Here is a 14758-nt window from a genome sequence, read left to right as displayed (position 1 = left end):
TTCACATCTTCCACATCTGATGTTGTGTACCTGATCCTGTGCAGTAAATGTCCTGTTGGGGGTCTTCATGTTGGAGAAACAGGACAAAAACCGAAAGCCGGGGCAAGATCTCATCGCCACACAATAAAGAAAGACATACCTGTGGCAAAGCATTTTTCTGGTCACGGATACAACATATGAAAATTATCATACTGAAAGGCAACTTCAAGTCGCAGCGTCAAAGAAGAATTTGGGAGTACAAATTAATGACCATTTTCGATACACTCAAGAATGAAATACACCTCAGAGGGGGCTTTTTCCATCAGTGGAAAATATGAGAAATTAAAAGCAGAAATAACACGCTGACCTGGTGACCCTCTAACACCAATTTGGAAACCATAAAACTGTCACATCACTTATATCAGTGATCTAATTAAGTATTTACTCCTCTGCTCATCTTGTTGGGTATTGTTTTAAGTGCAAATTAATCACACCATGTCAGTGCCTTTTCATATGTATACATATTTTTCCCTTATCCAGATTTGTTTTATTTAGCCTGAGGAAGTACCCTAAGTAGCCATTAAGAAGTATCATATATCTACAAGATTACTTGGCTTCTCGTAATGAGAACAATAACCTTTTGCTCTACTGGCTATCACATTACCAAAATGTTTTCGTTTTACTGTAGTTTATGATTGGTTGCAGCAGGAAAGTGTCAGATGTGAAGCTATGGAGGGTCAGTAAATGGAATGTTACCCTTAGAATGCTTTAGAATGATACAAGTATGTTCACTTGTATGGGTTTTGATGGCGAACCTCAGCTGATTTCACTCTTTGACTTGAAGTGGTGAAGTCTGCCGCAGATCGCATCCATGGTACGGATTTTAACACAGATTTTAGTGCAGAATTTCTGCTGCGGGAAATCTGCAGTAATTCCGTTACATATAAACATGCCCTAAGCTTTCTTAAAAAAAAAAAAATTAATGATAAAGTATCCAAACAACCTCTCTAACCCCTTCATGACACGGCTTATTTTGGGCTTAAGGACGCAATGATTTTTGGCGGATTTTCTTCTCCATTTATCAAAAGTCATAACTTTTTTATTTTTCCGTCGACGCGGCCGTATAAGGGCTTGTTTTTTGTGTGGCGAACTGTCGTTTTTATCGGTGCCACTTTTGGGTACATTGACTATATTGTAAAACTTTAATTTTTTTTTTTATGATAGCAGGGAGAGAAAATGCAGCAATTCTGCCATAGATTTTTTATTTTTTTTTCAGCGTTAATCATGCAGCATAAATGATGCAATCCATTTTTTCTGCGGGTCGGTACGGTTACAACAATACCAAAATTCTTACATTTTTTTTAGGTTTTTCCACTTTTCTGCAATAAAACCCTTTTTTTTATTTTTTTTTTTAATCTTTTTTTTTTTTTCTAAATCGCTGCATTTAAAGTCCTGTAACTTTTTTATTTTTCTATGGACGGAGCTCTATGAGGGCTTATTATTTGTGAGACGGGCTGCAGTTTTTATTGGTACCATTTTGGGGTACATACGGCTTTTTTGACCACTTTTATAGTGTTTTTAGAAGGCAAAATGCCAAAAATTAGCATTTTGCCTCTGTTTTTTAGCGTTTTTTTTAACGCTTTTTTTTCTGTGCACACTCAAAAGCATGTGCATCTTATTTTACTTGTCGTTATGGACGCGACAATACCAAATATGGGGGGTTTTAATTTTTTTTAATTCATTTTTTTTAATCTTTTTTTTTTTACACAACTTGTGTCCCCCTGGGGGACTTTGACCACCGTACTGCTCATCGCTGTGATAAGGCATGGCAGGGCTACTGCATGCCTTATCGCTTATACAGCAATAATCGGCATTGGCAATACAGGACGCCAGTGTCTGGCGTTCTGTTGCCATGGCGACAGGCCGGGCTCTTGCGATAACCTCACGGGAGCTGGCTGAAGACACAGAAGGAGCGTGCTCCCTCTGTGAACTCTTTCTCTGCCGCGATCTACTTAGATTGCAGCAGGGAAGGGGTTAACAGCGGAGGGCGTATCTCCGATGCCCCCCGCTGTTGCAGTGGGATGCCGGCTGTGACTGACAGCCGGCTCCCGCTGCGGGATAGCGCGAGATTATATGTGATCTCGCGCTATCCCCAGGACTTAAGTTTACGCCCTGTTGCTGGAAGTACCCCACTCCCAGGATGTAAACTTACGCCCTGGAGCGGGAAGGGGTTAAAGGGAAGTTGTCATGACTGTTTAAGCCCCATAAACAAAGTTATGGGGCTCAAAGGGGAGGTAACAGGGAGCCGTGTCGCATACTCACTAGGCCTCCCTTTTCCAGCGCTGTGTTCACGTGAAATTAGTGCCCGCACACTGCACGACTCTCAGCTTGTTCTGCGCACATGCGCTCTCCAATAGAGATGAATTAGAGTAGAAGTGCACAGAGGAGGCTGAAAAGACTAATGTTGTGCCGGCTCACTAACTTCACGGGGACACAGCGCTGGATTGGGGCGCCTGGTGAGTAACTTAGTTTATGGGGCTCGAAGGTCATGTCAGGTTCCCTTTAAGGAGCTGGTGAGATCTCTGCTTCCTTTTGCTAGTTCTCGGACAGTACTAACTAATTAAACTTTGCGTGGATAGGTAAAGTAAGAATGCAGCTTTTGAAACCTCTGATTTTGTGCAAGTTTTTTTTTTTTGGGAGAGATTAGTAAAATAACTCCATCAAAATATGTTGCTGTCGAAAATGCTTCATCCCCTTAAAGGGGTTGTCCCGCGAAACAAAGTGGGTCTATACACTTCTGTATGGCCATATTAATGCACTTTGTAATGTACATTGTGCATTAATTATGAGCCATACAGAAGTTATTCACTTACCTGCTCCGTTGCTGGCGTCCTCGTCTCCATGGTGCCGTCTAATTTTCAGCGTCTAATCGCCCGATTAGACGCGCTTGCGCAGTCCGGTCTTCTCCCTTCTGAATGGGGCCGCTCGTGCCAGAGAGCTGGTCCTCGTAGCTCCGCCCCGTCACGTGTGCAGATTCCAGCCAATCAGGAGGCTGGAATCGGCAGTGGACCGCACAGAAGACCTGCGGTCCACCGAGGGTGAAGATCCCGGCGGCCATCTTGCTAAGGTAAGGAAGAAGTCACCGGAGCGCGGGGATTCGGGTAAGTACTATCCTTTTTTTTTTTAAACCCCTGCATCGGGTTTGTCTCGCGCCGAACGGGGGGGCTATTGGAAAAAAAAAAACCCCGTTTCGGCGCGGGACAACCCCTTTAAAGTCAGTGAGGCCGTAGCAGGCACCGCACTCATGGACCAGAGTAAAGGGAACTTAGGATGCTGATGCCTTATTCTAAAGGGCATTTCTTTTGCTCATCTGTTAGAGGTTTGGCTTGCTGTCCCATAAACCAAAATATCCAGTCGCATTGATGGAATCTTACTGTGAGCACATAGCTGGAGCTTATAGCTAAAGGCAATCTCTATAATGATCTGTTTACTGATTGTGCAAAGAGGTTTAGTTTTGCTAAAAATGAGGTATCAATGCTGTTTTTCAGAATGAGTTATAATGACTGGGTTAAGCAATATGAAACTCTGGCAGAGATGGTCGTCCCACGTTCTAGCAGGTAAGTGACAAATACCATTGAGGTATAAATGTAATGTAGGGTAAAGACCTCAAACACCCCTCTCTAATGTGTATGGGAACACCTAACACTCAACTGATAGCCGATGTCAGGGGAAAGAAAAGTTGGGCATATTGAATAGGGGTTCTGTAGGAATGTAGTGGGCCGGATATTGTCATTGGCTCTCAGCACAGGAAGTGCGTGCCCCAGCTTCACTACCATCCAAAGGATAGGTCATCAGTGAGATAATGGGCGCAGAACCCCGTTAAGAGGAATCGTCTCCAATGATGAAAGAAGACATTGAAAGTTTGGGAATTGGGCAATGATTGGAGAACTGTCTGTGCAGCATTACACGTAGAGTTGTCCTCTCCGCCAGTCCATGATAGTCTTTAGGTTTTTTATGGTTATGCCCTTTCCAATCAGGGGATTGTGTACAGCTCATTAGCATATAACTGTAAAGGCCCATTTAGACGGGGACGAATGTCGGGCAAACGATGCCCGATACTCATACCCGCACACACTCGCTCTTGTGCTGCTGCACGGGAGCTAGTATCGCTGTCTCACAGCGGGGCGGCAGGAGGAGATTTCTCTCCTCTCGCTCCCCCGCCCTTCTCTATTGACATAACATAGCGGCCGTTCAGTACTGAACGGCTGCTATTTACACTGAATGATCTGCTCATCATCCATTCTTTATGCTGCATAAACAATGGACAATTAGCTGAACGCTGAGTGCTCAGTGTAAATAGCAGCCGTTCAGTATTGAACAACCGCTATGTTAAGTCAATGGAGAGGGGCAAGGAAGCACGAGGAGTGAAATCTCCTGCAGCCGCCCCGCCCCCTGCTGGCCGCTCTGTGCAACAGCACGGGAGCGAGTGTATGCGGCGATGAGTGTCAGGCATCGTTTGCCCGATATTCGTTCCATCTAAATGGGCCTTAAGCAGTAATAGACTTTTGTAATGATGTTCTTTTCTTCAGTGTGTTATCAGAAGACCAAGACAGTTATCTTTGTAATGTCACGCTATTCAGAAAAGCAGTGGACGACTTCCGGCACAAAGCACGAGAAAATAAGTAAGTCGTGTTGATCATTATCCCTGAAGATGAGGAGCTGCTGGACGTGAAGTGTCGGTACATGAGATTTCCTTTCGTTGTAGGTTTGTTGTCCGTGATTTCCAGTACAACGAAGAAGAGATGAAAGCTGATAAAGAAGAAATGAATAGACTGTCTACTGATAAGAAAAAACAGTTTGTAAGTGCTGCACTATATCTACGCCCATAGCCATCACAGACATGAGAGGGGCCTAGTTTATGCTGCTGTTCCGTGCTGACAGTATGCCTTTAAGGCGGTGACGATCGGAACCCCTGATCTCAGGATCAGGGAATAGAAGTTATTATGAGATTTTGGTCCACCCCCTTTAAATGGGTTTTCTGAGAGTGAAAAAAATTATTCTGGGCTACGAATGGGCTCAAATCTGAAAACAAGCTTTTTCCTGTTCAAGTGCAGGAGCCCCACTCCCCGTTGTTCTGGTCCCGAAAGAAGCTCCAGTGGTCAGATGCTGATTGGTTGAGCAGTTATGTGTACAACAATCAGTGACTGAATACATTAATTGGCTGAGCAGTAACGAGTACAATGACCTCCCCCATCCTGATGCTGAGATTTTTGCTATCACTTTCACATCAATCACATAATCCATCAGAACAGCATTAGCTGAGGCTATACCATTATTCCTTTTGGGGGAAGTTTAATTATAATTACCTTCTATATTCACCTAAATAAACTACAGACAGAATACAGTCAGAAGGATGAGCTGTGATCTTCTCTAGTATAACTGTGTGACAATCATCAGTAACTGTGATAGGAAATTGTGGGCATACACATCATACTGCAGGAGCGATCAAAGCATCGCAAGTTGTGGCGCCCTCTGTGGACTAAAGAAAAAATGTAAAAATAGGAGCATTAAAGGGGTTGTCCCGCGCCAAAATGTTTTTTTTTTTTCCCAATAGCCCCCCCGTTCGGTGCGAGACAAACCTGATGCAGGGGTTTAAAAAAAAAACAAAAACGGATAGTACTTACCCGAATCCCCGCGCTCCGGTGACTTCTTACTTACCTTGCGAAGATGGCCGCCGGGATCTTCACCCACGGTGGACCGCAGGTCTTCTCCCATGGTGCACTGTGGGCTCCGTGCGTTCCATTGCCGATTCCAGCCTCCTGATTGGCTGGAATCGGCACACGTGACGGGGCGGAGCTACGAGGAGCAGCTCTCCGGCACGAGCGGCCCCATTCAGAAGGGAGAAGACCGGACTGCGCAAGCGCGTCTAATCGGGCGATTAGATGCTGAAATTAGACGGCTCCATGGAGACGAGGACGCTAGCAATGGAACAGGTAAGTGAATAACTTCTGTATGGCTCATAATTAATGCATGATGTACATTACAAAGTTCATTAATATGGCCATACAGAAGTGCTGAACCCCACTTGCTTTCGCGAGACCACCCCTTTAAAGTTTTACTAATTATAAAAAAAAGTAATAAAAGTTTAAAGAAAAACTTTTGCCAGATTTATAATAAATAATAAAACAAAAACACAAATTTGGTATTGCTGCGTCCGTAAAAGTCCAATCTATCAAAGTAACGCGTTATTAACCCCGCACAATGAATGTCGTCAGAAAAAATAAAGAACGCCGGAAATTGGCTTTTTCGGTCACCCTGTCTCCAAGAAAAAGTGCAATAAAAAGCAATCAAAAAGTCGTATGGATTCCAATGTGGTACCAACGCAAACCACAGGATGTCCTGCATAAAATAAGCCTTACACAACGATGTGGATGGGAAAAAAAAAGCTATTGCCTGCAGAAGATGGCGGCAGAAAATAATAATAAAAAAAAAATCATCTTTTTTCAAAGATATTTAAAATAAAAGAGTTAGAATTTTTTTTACAGGGGGTGGAAAAAATAAAAAAGCCTGGTTACTAAGGGGTTAAGTATCTGTGTAAGTTACTCAACTAATGACTTCATTGAATTTCTTACGGTTTACTAAGGAGCGTGAACGTTCCAAAGAAGATACTTTTTAAGAAATTCCCAGGACCGTTTCAGGGGGTGATAATAATTCTAGCTGATGGGTGTCATTTAATATGCTGTGATTATCTGTGTCTCCTGCAGGGTCCTCTGGTACGATGGCTCAAAGTTAATTTCAGTGAAGCGTTTATTGCATGGATCCATGTGAAAGCTCTGCGGGTGTTCGTTGAGTCTGTACTAAGGTAGGAAGCAATCAGTCATTATTGATATTGTGATAGAGGTCGGAAGGCAAAATCAAATCTTGTAAAAGCCGTAACGGATTCCCGGAACGCAGAGTCTACAATACATCAATGTCTGATCCTTCTGTTTCTTGGGAGATAAGCCACTGCCATAGGAGTCTGGTAGTAGTTTACTCCCCCCTCTGCATCAGAACATATACATTCTTGGCTAGCGGCTGTCAGACAGCTATCTATTGTGAATGGCCAGCTTAATAGTTGCAGGTGACTAGGTATGTTGGGAGCTGTCGTCTCCCACCCATGGTAGAGCCACCTGGTGTGTACGGTTGTATTAGGCCTTCTTCACAGGAGCGACACAGCATCACCGTGATATCGCATCGGTGGTCCGTGTGATACTGCTGCATCTTTCGTGGCAATACCGCAATTTTGTAGCGCTGCAAAGTCGTGCTACTTTGTAGCACCACATGCGAGGATTTTCAAGAAGGGGTGGGCTTGAAATATAAGCCCTACCCTGAAAATAAGCCCTAACTGCAGACATTTCTTTGAACGAAAAAGTATGCTTCACCTAGAAGCGCTGTCCGGGGCTCCGCTGCAGCTTCTTCCTGGTCCCTGGCACTGGTCGTCTTCATCATCTTCTGGCCGGGGATTGAAAAATCCTTGCCTCCTAGAAACTCAGGCTTTAATTGGCTAATACTTAGCCAATCAGATCAAGTGCTCGATGAATGGCTATCATTGGTTCATCGAGCACTGGCTTTGATTGACTAAGGATCAGCCAATCAGAGGCAGTGCTTCCAGGAGGCCGGGATTTTTCAATCCCCAGCCAGAAGAGATGAAGGAGAATAGTGTCAGGGAGAAGACGCGCCGGAGATGACTTCGCTTTTAAGGTGATGTATACTGTTTTTTAAATTTTTTTCCTGCAGCTAGGGCTTAGTTTAGGGCTTTGACGGTAGGATTTCCTACTGTCAAAGTTGGATCGCACCTCGCGAAAATCCCATTTTGTATCCCATATTGTAGCCCATCTTTCCCTATGGAGAACCCTGTGAGGTTTTTGTGTCGGGTTGTCGCATGCTATAAAACATCGCATGTGTAAATTAACCCATTGGAAACCCCGAGCCTCACATACATGCGATTTGTAGCCCGTGTGAATGAGGCCTAAAGAGACACTATTTTTGCTATTATAATAAAAAGTGCCGTCAAAACTCCACATCTGGTGCGCTGATGCTTATTGGTCACCTGCATAATAGCAGGAATCACCCCGCTGCCTGTGTCATAGGGACGTGGCAATAATTTGTGATTACTGGGGGTCCTGATCGCTACAATGAGTCAGCTGAAGTGTTCATTGCAGCACTGTTAGGCCTCATGTCCACGGGCAGGCCGGACTCTGCCTGCGGGAGCCCACAGCAGGATCCTGCCCTGCCCACGGCCATGCACATTTTGTTACCTGCCCGGATCCTGTGCAGGGCTTCTCTGTCCCAGACGGATCTTCTTTCTTCTGCATGGCGCATGCGCATTTAAAAAAAACAAACTTATTTCGCGTGGATCCGCGGCACATACGCAGTGTCAGCTGTGAGTGTTCCTCGGATCAGACGGCTTCAATGGAAGCCATCCGCGCAGGATCTGCAGAAAAATGGAGCATGCTGCAATTTGTTTTCTGGACAGAAAGGTCCACAAATCAAATTAGCGGACGCCCATGCATCCCTATGGGTGGATCTGATTTGAGGATCTTCCCGAATGTGACCCGCAAATCACATCCGCCCGTGGCCATATTGCTCGCTAGCTAGAGACAGGCTGGATAGAAAGTCTATGGGCCAGTGACAGCGCCTGGATGAGCACTTCTGCTGACTCATTTTAGTGATCAGTTGGGGTCTCAGCGACTGGACCCAGCAGACAAAACTTTGACTTATCAAAAGCTTTTAGAAAATACTTATTTCCATGTTAGTTCACAGAAAACATCACAACTCATCAATAGGTGTGTAGATATATCTGTTCGAGACTCCTTATGGCACAGAGCATCCATGTGAGGTGTCCACTGCAGGAGGTTGCTCAGTACCCAGATCCTCCTGTACACGGGCGGCGGGTGATTCCTGCTATTTTGCAGGCTACCATTTAGTCCGTGCGGTAGCTGCAGCCTCTGGTGCACACCGTTTATTATGTGATCTAATTGGGAAATGTAATATTTTTTCATGGGACAACCCCTTTATGAGATGGGCGGTTATAATATAAAATATTGCAATTTGTCTTTTGGCCACTAGTTGTCAGTAGAACAAACGATGACATCAAATTTTTCACTTTACACCGTGCTGTGAGATGAGGGTCACATGGCTTAGATGCAGCTGATTTTTTTTTCCTGCTTTTCCTTTTAGCGTCGTAAAGCATGAAATTAGTGCAAAAAAATCAATTGCAAATCCAATACATAATAAGTGTGCTGCAGATTGGAAAATGGGAATTAACTGTTAGGAATTAACATAGTATGTTAGGCGGAATGAAGACCATGTCCATCTAGTTCAGCCTTCAGGAAGGAAACAAAGCAGTACCCCATTTAGTGTATATTGGTGACATCCGTTTCTCCTGCCCATGTCCATAACCTTACATTTATCAACATTGAACTTCATTTTCCTGCCCAAGCCCCCAGCTTATCCGGGTCCGTTTGTAGCCGCACATTGTCCTCCGTTGCATTAATTATCTTGTATAATTTCGTATTGCCTGCAAATATTGATATTTTAGGGTCTTATCCTTCTATCAGGTCATTAATAAATATATTAAACAGAATGGGGCCCCTTTAACTAGACACTGTTAAAGTGGTTATTCAGGACTAGAAAGCTCCATACGTGTCCATAAAATGTCTCTATCATGACCATCTTACCCCTTTCAGGTATGGGTTACCAGTGAACTTTCAAGCCATGTTGCTTCAGCCCAATAAGAAGACCATGAAAAAACTTCGGGAAGTCTTGTATGATTTGTACAAACACCTGGACAGCAGCGCAGCCTCCATTATTGATGTAAGTACCATCCCCACGGTCTGCCACATCTAAATATTCATTCCGTCCCTATTATCAGTGTCACATATTGCGGTCTCATGAGTGAGGACACGGCCTCCTGTGACATAGGATATGGTGATTTCATTCTCCTCCTGTCACTAAGAAGTGTAGGCACAATACCGCCAGGATAAGAAGTCTTACCTTGATACATTAGTTTAGTGATTTTTTTGAATTGTTTCATGTTCATCCTGCAGAATCCGCTTCTTATCTATAAGGCTTCCCTCATGGAGGCGCTTGCAGAAACACGTTTTTCAATGCTGTGCTTACTGTGGTTTCAGCAGCGTTGTCATGCATTTTTTTACAACGTTTTCACCGCATTTTCAGCACAGCTGAAAAAATAAGAATTAATACTCACCTAACACTGTCCGGGTCCCTGCCGCTGTTCTCCGGAGCTCCTGGCACTTATCCTCACCAACAGGATCTTTTGCTAGTGACTGGGTTTGAAGACCCCGCCTCCAGCAAGAGATTGCTCTGATTGGCTGAGCCCGCTGAGTGTCAGCAGGCTCAGCCAATCAGAGCCCGTGCTGGATGCACCAATCACACCCATTCAATGAATTGCTGTGATTGGTGCATCGAGTACAGGCTTTGATTGGCAGAGCCAGCGCTTCTGAGCCAATCAGAGCAATCTCTCACTGAGAGGTGGTGATTTTAATCCCCATCACTAGCAATAGATGCTTTGTCGGTGATGACAAATACCCGGCAGCCTACCCGGATTGATTAGTTCTTTCCAAAATATTGATCATAGAGGGGATCTCCATGCAAGTCATTCAAATACAAACAGCTGCGACTTTACACCTGATGACTTTTAATCAACAGCGACTATTTTTTTAGGTGAGCTGAAATGACTAGTGGGGACTCAGCGCCTGACACGCTGTTTGTATTCACTCGCTTGTCTAATTGTTGAGATGACAGTCGTCCCATGTAAAGCTACCCTAAGTTACAGCAATATTCTGATTTATAAAGCCAGTGCTCTTCAAACTGCTACTCCCCATCTGCTATTAAACTCCTAGCTGGGACTTGTAGTTGGACAGCATAGACAGAGCAACACGTTTCTGACCAAAATGAGCGTGTCTGCACATGATTTTAGTGATATACTACTATGTCAAATGGAAGTAACTGTATCTTCGTGGCGTAGTAGTTAAAGATGAGCGAACGTGTCCGTTACGGACACATCCGCACCCGGACACCGGCTTTGCCGAACACTGCAGTGTTCGCGCGTAAAGGTCCGGGTGCTGCCGGGGGGCGGGGAGATGCGCGGCGGCGCGGGCGGCAGTAGCGGGGAACAGGGGGGAGCCCTCTCTCTCTCCCTCTCCCCCCCACTCCCCGCCGCACCCCCCCCGCGCTGCCACGCGGCCCCCGAACTTTTTCGCCCGAACACTGAAGTGTTCGCAAAGTTCGGTGTTCGGGCGAAAAAGGGGCGGGGCCGAACGTGTTCGCTCATCTCTAGTAGTAGTACATCATAGGACGGGCAGGGGTTGAAGCTATGTCCACACTGCATTTGGGGTGTATGTTTTCCATTTGTATCAAGAAAGCTACTTGTCCATAAGTCCCACGTATCCACAGACCCCCATTCAACCACAAGAGTGTCCTTTTTACCTCTTTTTGGACAGTGCACATCATTTTTTTGTTTTTGTTTTTGCCGCATGCGCTAGTGCAGGTAAATGGTTTATTTTATAGTGAGGCATCCAGTGTAAAAAAAAAAAAAGTGTACCATATATATTTACCTATGGGCAACGGATGCCACTGCACGCCTATACTGCGGCATCCATTGAAGGTATATGTTAGAAAATCCCCTGGACGTATACCCCCAAAATGCAGTGTGAAAGTAGCCTTATTGATGAGACTCTAAACTTCGGTAGCATTACATAAAAAGTATCCTTTCTTCTGAGAGAGAATTATTTTGAGCTTAACCCTTTCCAATGCAATTTTGGATTCAGGGTTTCCAAGATGGGCTTTTTCTTTCTGCCATTATATAACAGCACCATCTGCAGGTCTAAAGTCAGTACTGCAGTATGTGACGCATCAGAGATCTCAAGACACCGGAGCGGCCTGCACTTTACAGTGAGAATACCCTGCCGGACATCTTCCAATATCGGAGCTGTACAGGCTTCAATCAGAAGGGATTGGAAAGGGTTATTTCTCTTCCTTCTCCTTACTCGGTCTAATCCCATATATATTCTTTTTCCAGGCTCCTATGGATATACCGGGATTAAACCTCAGCCAGCAGGAATACTACCCTTACGTCTACTACAAGATCGATTGCAACTTGCTGGAATTTAAGTAACCGGAAGCCTGTAGTCGTGTTACTGGAGCAGAGATGAGTTTGAAGTACAGTGATTCTCCTACCTAACCCTGTGCTTGCTTCTCATGCCTGTGCCCAAGATAACCCTCTCGCCCCCCCCCCCCCCGCCCTTAGTCAACCCTTTTCGACATTTACTTTGTTTCCTTTTAAAGAATATTCAGTAGATATTGTCGCTTTTAATCGATGAGTTATTTAATTGTCCACCGAGCAAATAAGAGTCTATTTATGAAGAGATTTATTTAAGGCTGGCATTGCCCCGTGACGCCGAGTTGTAGATGTCATTCCTCATTCGTACGGTGATCGGCTTTAGTCCCCCTCGTTATAGCGCTGCTCGTAGCTAGATCTCGTTTACAAGGTGTAATTGTTTTATACCATTCCATTCACTGTATTTAGTTCATCAATGGTGTTTCAATGTGGAGTTGTGCTGTAAAGTGTATGTAATATTTAACATATGTGCTTTCTGTATATTTGATAAAGATCTCTAGGGCACTGTCAGCGCACAATAAAGTGTATCTGTACAAACCATCACCTGTCTGGACTTCTTTCTTCTTGTTAAATTCTTTTAATGCGCCGACGTTTAACCCTTTCCAATCCACTGTCTGACCTCTGAAGACATTATGATTGAAGACTGTACAGCTCTGATGTTGGAAGACGTCCGTCGGGGTTCTCTTGCTGTATATTGCCAGCTTCTCTGCTGTCGGAGTCTATCCAACGTGTCACCTCATGCAGTACTGGCTTTAGCCAGCATATAGCGCCGTTGTATAACAGCAGAAAAAGAGTAAGCCCCTTAGGAAAACCAGGATACAAATTGGGTTGGAAAGGGTTAAAACAATATGCCACACTAATCGGACAATGAACCACTGATGGGTGAAGTGAGTAACATTCATTATCTCGTGACAATGGATCTTGTCGTGGGTGGGATATATTGGGCAACAAGTGAACAATCAGTTCTTGAAGTTGATGTATCGAAAGCACGGAGAATAGGCAAATATAACGATATGAGCGACATTGACAAGGGCCAAGTTGTAATTGTTAGACGACTGGGTCACAGGATATCCAAAATGGCAGGTCTTGTGTGGGCTGTTTGCGGTATGTACTGGTTAGTACTTACCAAAAGTGGTCCGAGGAAAGACAACCAGTGAACTGGTGAAGGGGCCATCGGTGCCTAAAGCTTATTGATGTGGATGGGGAGGTAAGACTAGCTCGTCTGGTCCAATCCCATAGAAGAGCTACTGTAGTACAAAGTTAATGTTGGATTATGTCAAAAGGTGACCAAAATTGTTGCCAATGTGCCCAAGAATTTGCAAATGGCAACAAGAATTTACCTTCTTGTCGCCATTCTTGACTAGCTCTGCTTTTCTAGGGCTGTAAGAATAAAGGGATTATCCCACTCATAGAGGTTTTCCTGCCGGAAGCAGACAGCTCATTACATTAATAAGTGTCCAACGTTGCTACTGTGTTCCATTCACTTTAATCGGACTCAGCTTGCAGTATTAACTCAGGGCACTGTGCAGTGTATGGAGCCTCTAGAAGTAGGACAACCCCTTTAAGTAAAAAAAAACAAAACATTCTCTCTGTGTCTAGCAAACGTGCCTAGTGTGCAGCAGGTTTTCTAGACACAGGGAGCCGCTTTCAACACACACTGTGTGGAACTATGAATCTCAGACACCCCATGTCGGCTGAAACCGCCCAATAGCACCACCTGTAAGGGAGATAAATCACAAAAAAGGGACATGGTTCAAGAATCCTTGCCAGCTGCCATATATACTGATACAAAATACAAGGGCAGGGTACATCACATCGCTCAGCATGCAGACCGCCAAATTGGTATATGGAGGAGCATTGCATAGGTGCAATATACTAATGAACAACCACTGAGACACCTACCACATATTGATGGGAGTGGCTTCTTAATATTATACTTCACATAGATAAGGCGTGCAAATAGTGCCAGCCCCCAATGTTAGTGGTGAGGAGCGCCTCTAGGCCCCCTTGGTCACAATTACCACCCCTATGGTACCTATTGCTACACCACAGCTCTGCTGAGGATGTCAGACAAATGGGTGGTGTTAAATGCAAATGCGTAGGTGAGGATAGCCAAGGGTCCATATAAAGGGGGGTCAGGAATTTATAGCTGGGACATGACAAACAGATGCAGCAGAACATGGAGACCCAGAGGATACTGACAGAACAGGTGAGTGGCACTAGACTATGGAGACGTAACGCTAGTGCCTGAGGTCCAGTGTCTTGGTGGCCAAGTCACTGGTGTCACGTGCTTTTGTGAATCAGTTCCTGGGATCACGGGTTCCAGTCACTTTTACATGGGCCAATCGTTGTGAACCAACATGCAACAGAATATGTTTGCCCGATCATTGCCCTGTATAAAAGGATCTGCCGACAAATGAGCAAAGTTGTGTATTTGGCCCTATTATGTAGCATCTTTTCTCTCTTACAAATATATGATAAAACACATCTTCCACTGGTCGCCTACATACTGTGGAGGAAGACATCTGTAGTCTAATTAGGTTCTAGTGATGAAGCAACCTACAGATTCATTGGGCCAGTGTGATGTTTCTGTGTGCC

The 14758-nt window shown here is 44.6% G+C and overlaps 1 protein-coding gene across 1 annotated transcript in view; it reads left to right on the top strand.

Moving 5' to 3' along the window:
- ATP6V1C1 (ATPase H+ transporting V1 subunit C1) overlaps window positions 1–12700 on the top strand; it is a 40312-nt gene extending 27612 nt beyond the window's left edge. The window contains exons 8-13 of the mRNA XM_066578624.1: window positions 3528–3596; window positions 4569–4661; window positions 4745–4838; window positions 6744–6841; window positions 9708–9834; window positions 12062–12700. Of these exons, the coding sequence (XP_066434721.1) occupies window positions 3528–3596; window positions 4569–4661; window positions 4745–4838; window positions 6744–6841; window positions 9708–9834; window positions 12062–12157 (577 nt within the window). The 3' untranslated portion in view covers window positions 12158–12700. The remainder of the gene's footprint in view (window positions 1–3527; window positions 3597–4568; window positions 4662–4744; window positions 4839–6743; window positions 6842–9707; window positions 9835–12061) is intronic.
- The last annotated feature ends 2058 nt before the right edge of the window (window positions 12701–14758 follow it).

The sequence above is a fragment of the Eleutherodactylus coqui genome, chromosome 9 (assembly GCF_035609145.1).
Source record: "Eleutherodactylus coqui strain aEleCoq1 chromosome 9, aEleCoq1.hap1, whole genome shotgun sequence".
Taxonomy (NCBI): domain Eukaryota; kingdom Metazoa; phylum Chordata; class Amphibia; order Anura; family Eleutherodactylidae; genus Eleutherodactylus; species Eleutherodactylus coqui.
The sequence above is the reverse complement of the archived record's forward strand: the minus strand, read 5'-3'. Positions and strand labels throughout refer to the sequence as shown.